Genomic DNA, 20,191 nt, shown 5'->3' with positions numbered 1-20,191 from the left:
AAGAGCATTTGAGGCAACTGGTGCAAATCATTAGAAGAGTCTTCAACTCTAAACTTAAACGTACAACTCATTTATTCTTTCTAGCTTTTAAACAGGTTTTACATTTATGCAGTGCTCAGCATATACGAGTACACCCCATTTGGATAATGAATCTTTTATCCAATTCTCGGTAAATATATGTAATAAATTTTGGTGCATTTGAACAAAACAGATTAAATAGATACATTTAAAGTAATATTTTAGTCACAAAACAGATTTTGAAACAGAAAGATAATACATTTAAATCCATAGGAAATATCGCAAAAAAATTACAAATTACAAAATTGTATATATTTTTTGTTTCTCTTGATTTTTGCTCTTTTAAAAAAATTTTATTAAAGATTTTCTCTTAAATATATATTTGGGCTGTTATTTTGTTAGATTATCTTCAGATTTGAATGTATATGCACAAATATAATATTGTAAAGCATCCTATAGAAAATATTTATGTAAATGAGAGATCTGAAAGAGATGTAATCGTATATGCTGAAGACTATATATACACTAAAATAATTGTCGCAAATTTAAAAAGAACAACATCATTTTATAGAAATAATGTTACAAAAATGTGAACTCATACCCCAGATAGAAAAGCAGGACACACACAATGGACAGAGAGCCCTGGATCTTCACAGAGCTGGTCACCACCCGGATCAACTGTCAAACACATAGTACAATACAATGGTACTATAAATAACACTATCTTTATAATGAATATAATATTGCCTATTATCAAAAAAAAAACATCAGTAGGTTACCAGTAAGGCAAGAGGAAGAGGAATGAAACCCATCCTCCTGGACACACTGTCACTGTAGTCTGTGTATGCCTGGAAAATGCACACACACAAACATTTTGATTAACAACGCTGGATGAAATTGTCCTCAGCAGATCAGTGCGATTAGAATCATGAACAGGAGGAGATAAGCTATATGTTAAAAAAAAGGAAGTCATACTTTCATTTACATTTGATATATTTATATATTACTGGCTTGAAAAAGGTCACTGATATAATGAATAGTCTTAGACTTACATTTTTCTGCCTGCTGCTGACCAGATCAAAGGCCAGACTAGCTCTGTATTCACTGTAAACCTGCACAGACAGACACATACACATAAGCAATGATGATCTGTGGATCAGTATGTGACCCACATATTAAATAAGCAAACTATCTTAAATCATATACAGTACATCGATAAAGTCATTAATTGTCTCCTGAGTGATGTGGAGTGTTTCAATCTTAATTTACAACATAGATTACTCATCTCATGCTTCATCATCTGTTTCTATTATTAATGACTCAACACTTTACTGTATGATGTAGGAGGAGGTATTGGTATAACAGATCAATTAAAGCCCACTGCCTACATATATATATATATATATATATATATATATATATATATATATATATATATATACCTATATATATATACATATATATATATATACCTATATATATATACATATATATATATATATACCTATATATATATATATATATATACATATATATATATATATATATATATATATATATATATATACATATATATATATATATAAATATATATATATATATATATACCTATATATATATATATATATATATATATATATATATATATATATATATATATATATATATATATATATATATACCTATATATATATATATATATATATACCTATATATATATATATATATACCTATATATATATATATATATATACCTATATATATATATATATATATATATATATATATATATATATATATATATATATATATATATATATATATATATACCTATATATATATATATATATATATACCTATATATATATATATATATATATATATATATATACCTATATATATATATATATATATATATATACCTATATATATATATATATATATATATATATATATATATATATATATATATATATATATATATATATATATATATATAATATTTCTTCTGGAGAAAGTCTTATTTTTTTATTTCGGCTAGTATAAAAGCAGTTTTACATTTTTTCAAACCCATTTTAAGGTCAAAATTATTAGCCCCTTTAAGCTATTTTTTCAATAGTCTACAGAACTAACGCTACGGTTACTAAAGTAACCCTTCGTTCCCCGAGGGGGGGAACGGAAATGCTATGTGGAAACTTCCACTATGGGGATTTCGTCAGAATCCAATCATCTGAAAGAGTATAAAAACGGGCCAATGAAATGCCAATGAGTTGGCAGCGTCAGCGTGCACAGCTGGCGTCAATGACAATCAGTCATGCTATAAAGACGCAGCCAGTGCCATGCTCGACATCCTTTTCTAGCTGAAGAGACTTTCACGCTCAACAGCTAAGGGACAATCGTTGTGGCGAAGGAACATAGCATTTCCGTTCCCCCCCTCGGGGAACGAAGGGTTACTTTAGTAACCGTAGCGTTCCCCTTCGGATGGGGAACTCCAATGCTATGTGGAAACTTCCACTATGGGGAAATCTATGGAAAACGCCACAACGAAAGAACCTTACTGCGTCCCTGGCGAAGGGTGTGCCACGCAGTAGAGCGAGCGCACCTACAAGGCCCCGAGACACAGTCTTCCAACGTGTCCCCTGGCCCTCACTTACCTGTTCAGAACAGTTATGTTTTTCGGGGAGTCGCAATAACCCAGTAAAATAGGTTTTGATACGACAGTACGTTGGGAAAGCGTTCAGTCCCGATAGGGAGGACGCTGCGGAGCTCACCTGTTACCCAGAGGGGAGACCTGGTGACAACCTATGGACTAGCCCAGAGATGGGGAGTCCTTGCATAAGGATGGTTAGCGGGGAGGGAAGACACGAGCCTGCCCTAGAAGGGGGGACTATACCGTGGCTGAGTGAACGTATGGGATCGCCAGCGGGGATCACACATAGCAGGCACCTATACCCAGAACGCGGGCTGACCAGCGGGCATGCCGACAACGTAACGGGCCAACACCTGACTCCTCCGCTGAGTCAGGTGCTGGGGGCCTCGGAGGAACTCTGCAGGGTTCGCCAAAGAAATGGGGAACTAAACTGACAAAGCTGAAAAAGCGCACGTATCTCCGGGTTAGGGAGAGTGGCGCAGCAAGCGTGTTTCGACACCTCAACCGAATCGTTTCCTCAATCACCAAGGGTTGCCTAATACCCTTGAGGAAACCGGCTCCACTCGCAGATTGTAAAATTGCAAATGTATTGGGTGTCACCCAACCCGTAGCTCTACAAATGTCTGTCAGAGAGGCGCCGCGTGCTAACGCACAGGAGGATGCGATGCTCCGTAGTGGAGTGCGCTCTCACCCCCGGGGGACACGGCTCACCCTGGCCCAAAGGCGAGGGAGATGGCATCCACTATCCAGTGGGCCAACCTCTGTTTAGATACGGCACTTCCCATCTGCCGACCACTGTAATGGACAAAGAGCTGGTCAGAGGATCTAAGGCTCTGAGTGTGGTCCCCATATATTCGCAAGCGCGAATCAGGACACAACAATGAAAGGGCTGGGTCTGCCTCCTCCGCGGGCAGCGCTTGCAGGCTCACTACCTGATTGTTAAACGGCGTGGTAGGAACCTTGGGCACATAGCCGGGCCGGGGTCTCAGGACAACGTGAGAGTAGGCCGGCCCGAATTCTAGGCACGAGTCACTGACCGAAAATGCCTCCAGGTACCTAACCCTCTTAACCGATGCCAACACGACCAGCAGAGCTGTCTTCAAGGACAGAAATCTCAAGGATACTGAGTCGAGTGGTTCGAAGGGATCCCCACGTAGGCTCGTAGCACTACCGCGAGATCTCAAGAGGGTATGAGAGGGGGGCGGGGTGGAAACATCCGCCTAGCACCTCTGAGGAACTGGATGATGAGGTTATGCCTCCCCACGGTGCCGCCATCCACGCATCATGATGAGCGGAGATGGCGGCCACGTAAACCCTCAGTGTGGAGCACGACAGCCTTCGCTCCACCTGTCCTGAAGGAAAGAAAGCACAACACTGATCTGGCAAGATCGGGGGTCTTCTCGGCGAGAAGCGCACCACTCAGTGAATAGACTCCACTCCAGGGCGTAGGCATGCCTCGTAGAGGGTGCACTAGCCTGAGTGATGGTATTAACCACCGCCACCGGTAGGTTACCTAAGTCTTCCTCGTCGCGTCTTATGGACCCCACGTGGAGGTTCCACAGAACTAAGCGAGGATGCCAGATGGTGCCCTGTCCCTGAGAGAGTAGGTCCTCTCTCAAAGGGACTCGCCAGGGGGGGCGTCGCGAGGAGGGAGAGTTCTGATATCCAGGTCCGGTTGGGCCAGGGGCGCAACTAGCAAGACCTGCCCCTCGTCCTCCCTGACCTTGCACAGAAACTGCGCGAGTAGGCTCACTGGGGGGAGTGCATACTTACGCATGACTCGGGGTGGAGTCGCCATTCTCCCGGGGAAGGAGCTGCCGTGAGAGCCTGTTGGCCGCACGGTTGAGCCCATCCGGGGTGTGAATAGCAAGCAGCGACTTCAGCCGCGTATGACTCCAGAGGAGCAGACGGCGAGCGAGCTGAGACATGCAGCGGGAGCGTATACCCCCATCCGGATGGAACACGCTACCGCGGCCGTGCTGTCCGTCCTGACCAGCACGTGTTGCTCCCTCAGCACCGGTAAAAAGCGGCGCAGAGCGAGAAACACTGCCAACAGCTCTAGGCAGTTGATATGCCAATGCAGCTGGGTTCCCCTCCACAGGTCCGCAGCAGCATGCCCGCTACACACGGCCCCCCACCCCATACTGGAGGCATCTGCCGAAACGACAGCCTGCCTGGACGCCTGACCAAGGGGCACACTGGCCCGTAGGAAGAAGGGGTCCTTTCTAGGGGGTGCGGGTGCGGTGACACAGCGCAGTGACAGTCACTCGGTGTGTGCCCGCGTGCCCTGCGCGTCTGGGGACCCGATCGTGAAGCCAATGCTGTAGTGGTCTCATATGGAGCAATCCGAGCGGCGTGGCCGCGGCTACGGATGCCATATGCCCCAGGAGCCTCTGAAATAATTTCAGGGGGACCACTTTTTTTCCTGTCAAACTCTCTCAGACAGTTCAGCATTACCTCGGCGCGCTCTCGTGAGAGGCGCGCCTCCATAGTGATCGAGTCCAGCTCCAACCAGAGAAAGGAGATGCTCTGCACGGAGGCGAGCTTGCTCTTTTCTCGGTTGACCTGAAACGGTGCCGGAGCACCTTGTCTCTGTGCATAATCAATTGCTCCCGAGAGTGGGCTAAAAATCAACCAGTCATCGAAATAATTGAGCGTGCGGATGCCGGCGAGCCGAAGGGGCGCGAGGGCACCCTCCGCGAGCTTGGTGAAAACTCGCGGAGACAGAGAGAGCCCGAAGGGGAGGACCTTGTATTGCCACGCTCGACCTTCAAACGCAAACCGCAGAAACTGCCGGTGGCGTGGAAGTGTGGAGATATGAAAATACGCGTCCTTCAGATCTATTGCTGCAAACCAATCCTGAGGACGAACGCATTGCGTGATGCGCATCTGCGTAAGCATTTCGGAGCGCAGCCAGTGAAGGCAGCGGTTCAAAATGTGCAGATATAGGATTGGCCATAGCCCACCGCTTTTTTTTTTTTTTTTTTTGGGGGGGGCACGATGAAGTGCGGGCTGTAAAACCCGCGCTCCATCTCGGCTGGAGGGCCGGCTCGATTGCATCCTTCGCCAGGAGGACAGCAATCTCCTCTCGCAAGACAGGGGCGGACGCAGGACTGACCCTGGTCGCCCGTGAACCTGGGAGGCCGTTTAGCGAACTGAATCGCATAGCCGAGTCTGGTCGTATGGATGAGCCATTGCGATGGGCTGGCCCGCGCTAACCAGGCAGGCAGAGCCCCCGCAAATGGTCCCACCCGCACGATCGCTGACGTGCCAGCGGCGGGGCAGCGTGGAGTGAGTGGGCTCATCCGGGGAGCGCTGGGGTCCCACAGGAGAGCAGGAGAGGAGATGTTCTCGTCTCGCACTCAAACTCCAGGAGAGGGGCTGGGAGTGGAGAGAAAGGAGACCGTTCTCTCGTGCTCCATGAGCCATTGGCGAAATGCACCGATCCTGCGAGCTGGAAGGCATAGCGTCCCAGATTGGCAGTGTTCGGGCTGTCACATCCGGAGGAGGGGAAAAGTGCTCTTTCACTGAGGATTTTGATGGCGTTTTTTTTTTTTTTTTTTTTTTTTACGCCTTTAAATAACGTGCCCCGCCCTCCAGCGGGGAAAGAGCAAATTCCCTCCTCCCCAGATGGCCCGCCTCAGGGACGCTTCGCGGTCCGTTTTACCGAACTTAGCGGCGCCCTGGGCGGGGGACGCTGGTTGCCTGCGCGATGCTCGGCGCAGCCGCGTGGCCGGAGGCGCAGGCGGGGCGGCGAAGCAAAGCTGCGGGCGGGCGTCCTCGGCGAAAAAGCAGCGGATGTGGATGGCTCGGCGGGGGGGAGCGGTCATACAATCCCGCCGATAGAGACCTCGCCCATCGCCTCCGACTGCTCTTTCACCGGCGTGAATTCCTGGGCGAATTCACTGCCAGTGTCGCCGAACAGGCCAGCCTGGGAAATGGGTGAGTTAAGAAAGCGAACTTTGTCAACGTCACGCACATCACCAGGTTTAGCCTGAGGTGGCATTCCTGGATCACGGATGTGATCATCGTCCTTCCCAGGGCACACACAGCCGACTTTTTTTTTTTTTTTGTAAGAGCATAGTCGGTTGCGGTGCGGAGCGCATGCTCAGTCCTGGGTCAGAACCATCCTCGCGCAGCCGGGCCAGCGCCTGCGCTTGGTAGCGCTGGTAGGTGGCCATAGCGTGCATGGTGAGGGGGAAGGCGCACGCAGCACACTGCGTGAGCCTACTGTGCCCAACCAGGAAGAAGGGGATGGGGAGGCTTAGAAGGTCTCGCCTTCATCCTCCACATCACACCCCTCTAATCGGTCCGGCCGCGGAGCTGGGGGATAAACCATCTCCAGAGCCACGGCCGAAGCAGCCTGGGGAAGCACAGCCGCAAAGTCTGCTTCTGGATTCGACGCCGCGCTCAAAGTCCCGGAGGGAGCGAGCGGGTTCGAATCCTCGTCAGACCTTGACAGCCCAACCTCCAAGGATGGTGAGGATGGAAGCGCACGCAGATCGGGCAGAAAAAAGTGCCCTCAGGACAGCGTGAGTTTACTGTGCACTTCCGGGAAGAAGGGGACGGGAGGCTTTGAAGGTCTTGCCTCCTTATATCCTCCACATACACCCATCTAGTCGGTCCGGCCGCGGGGCTGGGGGATAAACCATCACCAGACCCACGGCCGAAGCAGCCCGAGAAAGCACGGCCATCATGTCTGCTTTTTAGATGCTAACGCCGCGCTCTCCACCCCGGAGGGAGGGAGCGAGCGGGCTCGCATCCTCATCAGACAATGACAGCCCATCCTCCGATGCAGCGATGGACATCTGACCCCCGGTGTCATCAGGTGAGAGAGCGACCATCCAAGGACGGAGCGCTTCTCTTCACCTGAAGCTTGGATGGAGCGCGTGGAGGAGCGAGAGGTCCACGGCCCGGGGGCGGCGGATTTACTCTCACTGAAACCCTCAGATCTGCCCGAGTGCCAACCGCAGTGCGGGGGACAACTGGGGTGGGTGGCTCTTTTGCAAGAGCGAGCCGCGATCTTAACTGCGCAACAGACATGACATCAGTGATGGCATGCACTGCCCGCGAGCACTGCATTAACATGCTGGACCCCCAGACATGAAACGCTGTGCTCGTGCCCATCATCCGGGGATAGGAAACCACCGCATCCAGAAACGCACGGTCGGAGTGACGTCTTGAAAAAGACGCGCTGCACGACCGTGTTGCTCTTTTAGGAAAGCTTTTATCCTATATACAAACCGCTCTTGGAGGACCGGACCCAAAGGACGCCAGGCAAGGGAGAAATACCCAGCTCGACCATCTGCCACTGCGTATACGCGCTCTGGACCGGGAGAAGCTGCTTCTCGATCTCTCTCTGTAGACACAGGTTGGAGATACCCTCAAAGACTCTCTCAGAAGCTTCGTGAAAGGCTCTGAAAGCGAAAGGATGTCGAGCATGGCACTGGCTGCGTCTTTATAGCATGACTGATTGTCATTGACGCCAGCTGTGCACGCTGACGCTGCCAACTCATTGGCATTTCATTGGCCCGTTTTTATACTCTTTCAGATGATTGGATTCTGACGAAATCCCCATAGTGGAAGTTTCCACATAGCATTGGAGTTCCCCATCCGAAGGGGAACCATCCTTATTAACCTAGTTAAGCCTTTAAATGTCACTTTAAGCTGTATAGAATTGTCTTGAAAAATTGAAAATTAAGTTAAACATTATGTGCTGTCATCATGGCAAAGATAAAATAAATCAGTTACTATAAATGAGTTATTAAAACTATTATGTTTAGAAATGTGTTGAAAAAAAAAAATATATATATATATATATATATATATATATATATTTTTTTTTTAAGATTGTTAAAACTACAGGTCGCCATTTTTTTTTTATCTCATTAATGGATGCATTGCAACTGGAACATTACCAGACAACACAGACATGCAAAAGTCAGGTCTTTTCTTAAAAAACAAACAAACAAACAAACAAACTAACTAACTAACTAACTAACTAACTAACTAACTAATTAACCCTAAACCCTTTCTAATCTACCTATAATTTCTAAGATATTAGACAAAGTAAAGACAGATTTGCACTAGGGATGCTCTGATCAGGATTTTTGCAGCCGATACTTCGGTGACCATGGTGATCGGCTGACACAGAGTACTGATTCTGATGCTTCAAGCTTTTCTAATGCATTAAGCACATATTCCCCTCCAAGTTTAAACTTCATGAAAAGATCTCGCCTTACCTAAGATAATACATTAAGGATGCTGCATATGTTATATATTATCTCTTATAACCATTTAGGTGTGAACATGTCATGGCCAGAAGCCGCTTTACAGAAAATTATTCATTTATTCATTCATTTTACTTCAGCTTAAGGCTGATTTATACTTCTGCGTCAAGCGCACGCGTATGCTACAGCGCGGCCTACGCTTGGACGCATAGCCCTCGCCGTGGCCGTCGTCGTTGCTGACGCGCACCTCTCAAAAAAATGTAACTACACGTCGCAACGACGCGTAGCGCAAGCTCTGTGATTGGTCGGCTTGGTAAAGTTGACGAGAGTGGGCGGGACCGAGAGCCACGCGAGGCTGATGAGCGATTGCTTACAAGTGTAAAGTCCTGTGAAGGAGCTCCAGATGAAAAGTTTTGTTTTGTGTTTACCTCATGGTTAAAGTTGTTGCACGTCCGCCGGATCCTGCCTCAAAATGAGCGAGTTTGAACCACTTGTACATTAGGAAGCGTTCAGAAAAAACAAAACACCAGCGAAGAACCTCAACACAGAGGAACATAAACACCTCACTGCCAACTGGCGTTTCGGAAGTGTTATTGCAGAGCAACAGAAACCGCGCACAGAAGAATGAATGCACAGCTACGTGCGTTGCATTCGCCGTGGGTCACGCTGATCACTCGACGCAGAAGTATAAACCTGGCTTTAGGCTATGTATTATATAAGGGGGTGCTTGTGTCTCTTTCTCTGCTTGTAAACAAACAAACACCTGCGATTGGTTCATGAGATCAGCCAGATTGGCAAGTACCAATCTAGTCATGAAATGCAATACCGATCTTCGGCCGATCAATCGGAGCATCCCTAGTTTGCACCACTCATATTTTTGTGTTTGGAGCACTATGTAGTCATATGCAGTCCCACAATCCTTCATCCTTGTAGATGAGCCAAATATAAAATCAGCAAACTATAAAGATTAAGTGAAAAATTTATTTTAAAAAATCCAAGCAGATAACTCAGGAGTTCAAGAGTGTTTCTGAATAATTCATTAAAGAGTCTTTATCTTTTCACAGTGCCTGACCCGTTTAGCTCGTCATATTCAGATTGCAAACTCACATGTTTGTACAGATTAAATGCTCTTTTCTCCATGGTCTGAGTCTTTACTAGCACTAGCTAGACCTAATCAAATACTAAACTAAGCACATTCTGAAAATAACTTTAATTCATGTTCTCAGCTTTCCTCATTCATCATTTATTTACTGCTTCTTGGTCATATTTTAAAGAAATATGGTATCCAATTTCACAGGCCTGTCCTCTAAACCCTCTAGTTCTTTCCTGACATCGTTCCTGACCAGATCCAGCTAAAAATAACTTTATAAAACTAAATAGTGACAAAACTGAGGTCATACTGATTGGTACAAAATCTCTTTTGACAATATCTGATTGTCTTACTGGTGATATTGATAATGCGATCTGTCCTTCTCTGCAGGTCAGGGGTTTGGGTGTTATTTTGGAAGGTACACTTTTTAAAGGATATGTTAATAAAGGGTTTATGCAGATTTAACCAAATCAAATCTAAGACTTTTAAAGACCTTTTAAAAATTATAATGACATGCCAGACTTATTTAAGGCTAAATGCTATTGGCCATCGTTTGGGCCATTAGAAGTAAAAAGATTTGCATCTACCCCAATCAAAAAATAATAATGGCTAATTTCTTAGCCACACATTTAAATGTATCGTCAAAACAAGCAAACCCTATTTTTTTTACATAAATTTTCTTTAAAAAATTTATTTGACAAGCTTTAAAATGTATAATAAACTAACTTGCTTTATGAATATTTTATTATATATGACATTTCGGCACCATGACCTTCATCAGACATGTCCATGCCACACACTCAGCCATATCTGAAACATTATATATAATAAAATATTCATACAGCAAGTATTAATAGTGTCTGGAATTGTTTGTTTCCCTTTTGCACATTTTCACTGGGGGATTTATCCCATGTACCTATTGTTGCTTCAGCTGTGCTTGGTTTACTTGATTCTTAATGCTTTTGATACAATTATTTTCTTTCTCCTCTCTAAGGCTGCATTTATTTTGCATTTATCTGCATTTATTTAATATAACTGTAATCCGTTTTTTAATCCTTACTTGATGATGAAAGTTTTTTTGCAATCGCTACATTTTAATCTATTTAATGTGCTCTTGCTAAAAAAATTGAGCAAAAAAAGGCAATAAATTAGTGTACAATTTATGAGCTAATTGCAAAAGTTTTAGAGGGGCTGAGTAGAATTATAGGAGGGGCTACAACTCCCCTAAAATAGGCCTAGCAACGACCATGCCTAGAAGTAGTGCCCACTTCTAGTGAGGACACAGTACAGTAGAGAGAGAGAAAAGTGTGCATGTGTGCTGTGACACTAATCTTCCTGTCTAAACTAAGCAGATCTGTCTCTAATCCCTGCCAGTAACTACACTCCTCTTCTGTCATTACATATCTGTCTACCCTCCCCAATCCACATCTTTCACTCATCCTTTCCCTATTTTAGACTCTTGTTTTGTATGCTTGTTCGAACCTTATTTAGACAGTTTGGTTAGTAACATTACTGATCTTTCCTCCATTAAGTATCTATACCTATAATAAGCATCATTCAATAAAAATATTCCCACTGCTAAGGAAAACCCTAAACCACTTCTGCATATGCATGTGCTAACAGATTTATGGTCAACAGATCCATCGGTGCTCATTTTCAGACTCCCACCCAGAGCAAACCTATGTCTCTTTGTGAAGGCTTCCTCTAGACTGGGACAGAGGCTTTTAGACAAGAAGGAACAGACCTGAATTTGCCTTTGGTTTAATTAGGTCACATCATAGTTCTCACGTTCTGTTTTCTTTACTTTATTGTAGATAAACGTTCTCTGGATACCTGTATTAGTGTCTTGTCATTTGAGTAGCATGAGGTCATGCTAACAAAAATTACCATTTGCACTACACCCTGCCTCAGCCACTAGTGCATTTAAGTTACAATAGTTTATTTTTAGTTTGTCATTTTATCTTCCTGATATAATCCCAAAATGAAAACCAACCCATTATACGAAATCTCAACAGTACCACAGGATTTCAATTTCAAGTGTGATGTTGCATGGATGCGGCACTTTGTGTTTTTTTAGGGTTTATTATTAATTATCATATTAATAGAAATGTTTAAGCATAACATTTAACAATATATATAATTAATGTTTTTTAGGGTTTATTATTAAATATCATATTAATAGAAATGATTAAGCTTAACATTTAACAATATATATAATTAATGTGTTTTTAGGGTTTATTATTAAATATCATATTAATAGAAATGATTAAGCTTAACATTTAAAAATATATATAATTAATGTTTTTTTTAGGGTTCGTAATTAAATATATTAATAGAAATGATTAAGCTTAACATTTAAAAATATATATAATTAATGTTTTTTAGGGTTCGTTATTAAATATCATATTAATAGAGACGATTAAGCATAACATTTAAAAATATATATAATTAATGCTTTTAAGGGTTTATTATTAAATATCATATTAATAGAAGTGACTAAGCTTAACATTAAAAAATATATATAATTAATGTTTTTTTAGGGTTCGTTATTAAATATATTAATAGAAATGATTAAGCATAACATTTAAAAATATATATAATTGTGTTTTAGGGTTTGTTATTAAATATCGGTATTAAATATAGAAATGATATGGAATATAATTAATATGGATAACATTTAAAAATATATATTATTCATGTAGAATATATATACAGCTGAAGTCAAAATTATTAGCCCCCCTTTTAATTTTTTTTTCTTTTTTTAAATATTTCCCAAATGATGTTTAACAGAGCAAGGAAATTTTCACAGTATGTCTGATATTATTATTTCTTCTGGAGAAAGTCTTATTTGTTTTATTTTGGCTAGAATAAAAGCAGTTTTTAATTAAAAAAAAAAAAACATTTTAAGGTCAAAATTATAAGCCCCTTTAAGCTATATATTTCTTCGATAGCCCACAGAACAAATCATTGTAATACAATAACTTGCCTAATTACCCTAACCTGCCTAGTTAACCTTATTAACCTAGTTAAGCCTTTAGATTTCACTTTAAGCTGTATAGAAGTGTCTTGAAAAATATCTAGTCAAATATTATTTACTGTCATCATGGCAAATATAAAATAAATCAGCTATTAGAAATGAGTTAAAACTATTATGTTTAGAAATGTGTTGAAAAAAATCTTCTCTCCGTTAAACAGAAAAATAGATTATAGTCAATAATGAAATGATAATTTCCTGACCTTAAAGATATTAATTCATTATTGTCATCAAAGATCTTCTTTTAGATCACCAATTATCTTAGAAATTTTAATAAGTTAGGGTCAGAATAATTACTTAGCTTCATTTTTACATTTAATTATCTGTTAAAATGACTGATGCTGGAACATAAACTTTATTTTCATACAAGTTATTTGAAAAAGTATTTTTTTTTATTTATACTTTTACTTCATTTATTAATTCAATTTGATGTAAAGACCAGATGGGACAACTCATTGGATGTTTAATATTTAATTAAATTAATAGAAATATTATAAATATATTTAAACTGTACTCATTACACAAAAATTATTTAAATATGCCAAATAAAAAAAGAAGCACTCCACCACTGCGACTAGATTGAGACTGTACATCAAGCAACAATAATTTGGACTTACATCCGCTGTGATGTCATTAAACTTGGTGATGAAGGCATGTTTGACAACATCCACTGCAATTTCTGAGGCGATTACCATGCAAACATCAGGAAACAACACCCACAGATGATCTATGAACAGCAATCAATAATTAATATACACAATTGTTATTGTTACACATACATCAGTATTATGAATTAGAAAAATAAATCTAAAATGAATTAGCTGCAGACCTGGATTCCAGGAGAACTGCTCCATGTTTCTGAGACATACAATCAGTAACAGTGTGTAGTTTGTAAACCTTTCTTTAATGTCTATAATGAGAAAAAATGTTGAGACATTTAATCAGTGACAGTTTGAGACAGACATACTTTCATTCACATACAGTAAATTTACATGGACCTACCGCTATTGGACATCTGGAAGAGATTGTTTTTCTCAAATTTCTTGAATACACTTCCTTTGATCTCAACAAACTACATAAAGACACATAAAACAAATATTAATATATGCCTTACAAAAAGAATGAACGCTTGCACTGCTGTAAACAGTAACATGCAAAGACCATAAAGGTTGTGTGCATTTAAATGGTTAGTTCACTCAAAAAAAGTTTCTGTATTTGATTACTCAACATTACATCATTATAATCCCTTCGAAACCTTCAGTCATCTTAAGAACACAAAATAACGTTATTTAGATCAATTCTGAGAGCTCTCGCATTTCATTTTATATATCTTAATTTATGTTCGAAAAATGACTGACGGTCCCAATGGATTGTAACGACATGAGGGCAAGTAATAATAACAACAGACTTTTCACTTTTGGGTGAACTACTTTAATTGAATGAAACAATCAATGTAAGTTGTACACAGTGCAATGTACTCACATTATTAGACATCATGATGGTGAGCAGTGATTTGTTATGCGAATTGAAAGCCACATTTAGTGTGGTGGCCTGAACCATAATCAAAATGGCATGTAGAACTGCATTTTCCATTAAGGAAAGTTATGACTGACTGCGATAGGTCACACACAACAAAAAAGATAAAAATCTCATTTATAAATAGATAACTAAATGGAAAATAATTATTAAATAGCATCCAGCAGTTCTGTGTAGTTAAAATATGGCATACATAATGCATTTAGTACATTTTTATTGGTGTAATCATTTATTACAAATGTTTTTATTGCTACATTATAAAATGTAAATAGTATAGATATAAACAGTATAAATAGGTTCCTTTATAATTTCAATTAATCAAATATGTAGTTTGAACATTTGGTTACACTTTATTTTAAGACACATTAACAACTATGTACGTATATTTACATTTATCAATTGGTACGATGCACTTATTATATACATACATTATGCTTATATTTTAAAATGAACTGCATGTGATTATCGTAATTACATTTATAATTACATTGTTGACCCTTCTTTTACACCTTAACACACACTTAAACCTACCAATACCATCAAAACAGTCTCTAACCCTACCGGTCTCCCAGCTTAACAGCCTCATAAGTGTTCTGCAATACAAAATAAACACAATAAGTAAACTTTCCTTATTGTTTTTATGCAAATGCAAAAAATCATGTGTAACCGAATATGCTGTTATTTAAATATTCTACCTTTTAAAATATATAATTAGTAATAATAATAATAATAATAATAATAAAACATTACATTTAATTTATAAAATTATCCTGCATGGTCTACTTGGCATAGAAAAAAAGCTAGTGACAAGGATACAGACGTAGAGAACGGCCATGAAAAAATGTGGGATGACTCCTATGTGTGCTCTTTTTCTCTCTTTAGGTTCGGTGGCCGTCCAGTACAAAGCATCCAAAATATCTTGACCAAAAGATGAAAACAAGCGATCTGCCACCTAGTGGAAAACAAACAGAGCCTCCATCATCTGCCTGTACTGATATTATTAATAGTATTTTTTTATTATGCAAAGAGATACACAAATTGCATGACATGAAACCAAATACAAAGGGAAAAAGAGAGAAAAAAAATAACAACAAAGTTATAAATGTAAGTGTTGTGATTCTGTACCTCGAGCATGTTGTAGATGATGTAGAGCTTTATGACAGACTGACCCCGGATCAGGTGATACATCATGGAATAATCCACATAATGCATCATGAAATAACACAGAACCATGATGAAACCCTTCAGAACATCACAGACCTGCGCAGGCTGCAAGATGCGAGACCCACTGCACACACACACCAACACACAAGACAAAAAAATATCTTAATGGTTAAATAAGATTAAAATTCATCTGGATTAACACAATGAAAGAATAGACGATTCTAATAAAACGGTTCCTTCACACACAGCCATTGGGTTAATGATGTCGAGTCACACACAGTCCATGCATCACGGTAAAGATTTGTCACAACATGATCAAAAAAAGCATAGCATTGACATATTCATTAGTTTTTTAAAATTAGGTTATTGATACTCGCTTTAAATTATATTATTTGATTCCTATTATTAATTATTAATAACAAAATGTGAATAATAGGACCAATAATAGTTCCATTACAAAGATTAAATGATTCTAAATGATCAAATGCATCATTAAATATGGATATTATTACATTTTTTTCTCATATATGTGTAAATGACAGGAGTTTCAACAGTTATTAATAAACACTTATAATAGTGTATATACAGTACACTAATGTTCAAAAATATGCAGTTTGCTTTTTATACTTCATGTACCTTTAGATGGTCTAATTTCATTAGTTTCCACAGTAGCATTATAATTTTAACATTCATAATAAAAGTAATAATAAAAACAATTATTAAGTATAACATTCGGGGAATATTTCAATGATTTTTAAAGAAACACAGAAGACTGCAATAATAACAAAATTTTAAATCACAGGAATATGTCATTTAAAAAATTATAATAAAATAGCAAACTTCAAAAGTATTTCACAATATTATCTATTAGATCTTGTGCTGGGCAATAATTTATCATGATTAATCGCATCAAAACAAAATGTTTTTTTGACATAATATATGTGCGTGTACTGTGTATATTTATCATGTATAAATAAATACACACATGCATGCATATATTTGAGAAAAAGTTTATTAATATTTAGATATAAAATATATGTGTATGTGATACAAATTAGATATAAATTTAAATATCTATGTGACAAAATTGTTTTGTATAGTCTTGTTTCTATGCATGTGTGTGTATCTCATATACATAGTAAATATATATAATAAACAAACCAATAACTATTTTATGTATTTTTGGACGGGATTAACAGGGATTAATCTTTGCCCAGCCCTAATGAGGTATATGCACAAACTTTTAATTTAAGTCAGCCAGCCTCAGGACGTCCGGTTAATTGTCATCCCACACAAAATTGCTGTTTAAAATCTGATTTCTTAAAATAAAACACACAAAAAAAAAACAGTGATCTTCACTGCCTGGATGAGATACGATATAAATTAGGTATCAGATCAAAAAAAGCAATGTATTAAATTATATTTTTCTGCACCATCTCTTTAATATATAGAAATTAATTTTACCCCAGTATTTTCAATTCAATTTCTGCGCTAGCCTGCTGCTAATGACGGCGCCTGCGCTTAAATGGGCTTTCATCTCTTTTTATGCTTTAACAACCAAATGGATGCTTAAGTCTGTTTAACTAAATATATTAGAATTACATTACAACATCGATGCTGTAAAAGAAACCTTATGAAAGCGAAAATAGTCACATAAACTTTTCACCGGAGGTTCATCATTGGCTGAAAAACACTAGCTGGACATATAGCCAATCCAAAAATTACAATCTTGCTTGAATGGATTTTTTGAACAGCAGTGTATATTGATATACTATCACAAACATTTATTATCATGACAAATCACAGATTGTGTTAGTATTTATAAATGCATAATGTGTATTTATATTGTAATGCATTTACTAAATGCAATTTACAGAAATTACATGATCAGCATTTTAGAACCATTAAACAACAACATATTAGAATTCTAGCAACAATGTTTTATTTACTATTTTAGAACCCTAAAACACAACATCATACATGGTTTGTTTCCTCTCTTATGAGAGCTTCGTATGTTTAGTGTGACTACACTGCCACCTTGTGACTGATCATGCAAGAACACTCAAAACATTAAAAAAAAGAGAAACTGGGGATTATCTAAGAGGATTTTATTAGTTCGGTGCAAAATCAAAGCACAACAGTGCACAATTAGACAGTTATGGCAACTTAAGCCTGTGTAAGAGAGGAAGTGTGTGTATGAATGAACACAGCCGCTGCAATCATACCAGCATGGGGTTTTGTGTGTGCTCTCAAAGCAGCTGCAGTCATTTCTGCATACCTGCTCAGTTTGCAGTAGGGGCAAATACTAGCCCTGCAGGCAGAAGAATATACAGTGAACAGCAGCTACACTCATATACACAGCCGTTGGGGCTTACAGGGAGAGCTCACCAAAAATGAAAAATCTGTCATCATTTATTCACCCTTATGACCCATAAGACAGTAGTCAATCATCAAGCCACAGACTAAGACATCTTTTGTACATGCCAGTCGATGGGTGTCCAGCTTCTATTATTACATTTGCTAATTGTTTTAGCAATGTTCCTTACAGCTTAATTGTGCAGCTTCTTAAGATGTAAATAAACATTTTTGTTTATGCAATTTGCTTGTATGGGAATTACTTCCTTTGGACTTGGAGACGGACATCTTCTCTCTTTCTTCCACTAGTTTTTTTCATTTTTGTCTTTTTATTTATTTTTTTGTTCATTGTTGCCCTAGACTTTTATGTTGACATGATGTTTACTATATTTAATCCTGGACCACCAATGGTTATGTTATATGAGTGTATTTTTGACAATAGCCAAAACTGTATTGCATTGCAAAATTATAGGGAAAATATCATTACATGTGCATGTGTATCATTATATGTGAAAAGATAATGTTTCGTGAATATATTTTGTAAATTTCCTACTGTAAATCTATCAAAACTTAATTTTTGATGAGTAATATGCTTTGATAAGAACTTAAATTTTGACATTAAAGGGGATTTGTACTTGTTGCATCCCTCAGATTCCAAATGTTTAAACAGCTGTATCTTGGCCAAATAATGTCCTATCCTAACAAAGCATCAACCAATGAAAATCTTAGTTAAATTCAATGTATAAACCTCAATTTCATACAATTGACCCTCATGAACTTTTTTTTTATGGTCCAGGTTCACATATCCAACATGCACTGCACACAGTGTGTGTTCAGATCAATGTTCAGATGTGAATAAAAACCTCATAGGCGGAGGGTGATCAAACTCCAGTGTAAGGCTAATATATGCTCTGCCCTTTAATGCATTTAAAAAGATTTGCGACCGACCAAGAAGAGGTTTTAACAAAAACACCGCCTATCAACAAACGGCTATTATATTCAACACGCGCATTAAATTATTTTATTAAACTTACCCACTGATCTACACAACCGGTCAAAAGTTTGGGGTCAGTTCATTTATTTTTTATTATTATTACTTTTATTTAAAAATCTAATTAAAATTATTCTGTTCATCAAGGCGGTATTTATTAAATATTAAATAAATGTTAAATACTTATTTATTAAATATTTATTTATTACTTACTGTATGCAGTTTCAAATGAAATTATTACTACTTGTTGCTTTTATTACTATTATCAGTAATAACTTTATTACTCTTAATAAGAGTGATTTCTGAAGGATCGTGTGACTCTGAAGACAGAAGTAATAAAGCTGAAAATTCATCATCGCGGACGCAGCCCTCACTATTCTGCCACCCTAGGCGGCTGCCTAGGTCACCTCTAGACGTGCCGGCCCCGAGAACATGAAATCATTCTCTTTTTCATGAGGCCAATCGAAAACCGAACTTGTAATTCAGCAATAAATATTTGACCTGTAAAATATAAAACTCCAAACGATTGCCTAAACAAGATTACTACACTATAGGCTAGACTACGTTACAATGAAACCAATTTAATGCTGAAAACAAATTAAACCAGAATAATATATTATACCTCTCTCGTAGTACTCATTTGTCAATTTATTACTTATGTCCTTGACCAGCAAAACAAAATAGTCTGCTGGCCAGCACTTTTGGCTTGGTTTTCAGAGCTGCTGCGAACTCCAGTAATAAACAGCACTCATCAGTGCAACGTGCGGGGTTGGATAGTTTCATTTTCGTGCGGAGGGGGACGTGAAATTTGACTGACAAACTTACAATAGCTAAAGTGTTAATCATCAACATTAAATTACACCTTACACCTGTTACATGTTTTCAATGCATTTTTTTTCTTTGCTGCTATCTCCGTGGTCTCTGGCCAGGGGGAGATTAAGCATTCCCCAGCCTTACACACGCTCCGCCTATGAGAAGCCTCATTTAATCTGTTCATCATATAAAGTGATACTATCTTTTTACGAATGCTTTAAAATATGTTTTAAATGTTGTGTGTTAAATCACTGGATTCACATGTCTTCATTATGATTTCCATACAAGCTTTAGCTTTCTAGACCTTTAA

At 39.0% G+C, this 20,191-nt stretch overlaps 1 protein-coding gene across 2 annotated transcripts in view; it reads right to left on the bottom strand.

Annotated features, from left to right (window-relative positions):
- Positions 1-20,191, bottom strand: part of tapt1b (transmembrane anterior posterior transformation 1b) — a 43,602-nt gene that overhangs the window by 11,181 nt on the left and 12,230 nt on the right. The window contains exons 4-13 of one of the 2 annotated variants that reach the window (XM_056460032.1): positions 18,001-18,033; positions 15,684-15,846; positions 15,375-15,510; positions 14,505-14,602; positions 14,025-14,094; positions 13,852-13,932; positions 13,640-13,749; positions 1,071-1,130; positions 798-866; positions 620-696 (exon numbers count right to left, since the gene is read on the bottom strand). In XM_056460032.1, the coding sequence (XP_056316007.1) occupies positions 620-696; positions 798-866; positions 1,071-1,130; positions 13,640-13,749; positions 13,852-13,932; positions 14,025-14,094; positions 14,505-14,602; positions 15,375-15,510; positions 15,684-15,846; positions 18,001-18,033 (897 nt within the window). The remainder of the gene's footprint in view (positions 1-619; positions 697-797; positions 867-1,070; positions 1,131-13,639; positions 13,750-13,851; positions 13,933-14,024; positions 14,095-14,504; positions 14,603-15,374; positions 15,511-15,683; positions 15,847-18,000; positions 18,034-20,191) is intronic. The other variant, XM_056460040.1, reaches the window with a different exon arrangement.

Source organism: Danio aesculapii, chromosome 1 (genome assembly GCF_903798145.1).
Source record: "Danio aesculapii chromosome 1, fDanAes4.1, whole genome shotgun sequence".
Taxonomy (NCBI): domain Eukaryota; kingdom Metazoa; phylum Chordata; class Actinopteri; order Cypriniformes; family Danionidae; genus Danio; species Danio aesculapii.
Note: the sequence above shows the minus strand (reverse complement) of the source record. Positions and strands in the feature narration are given on the sequence as shown.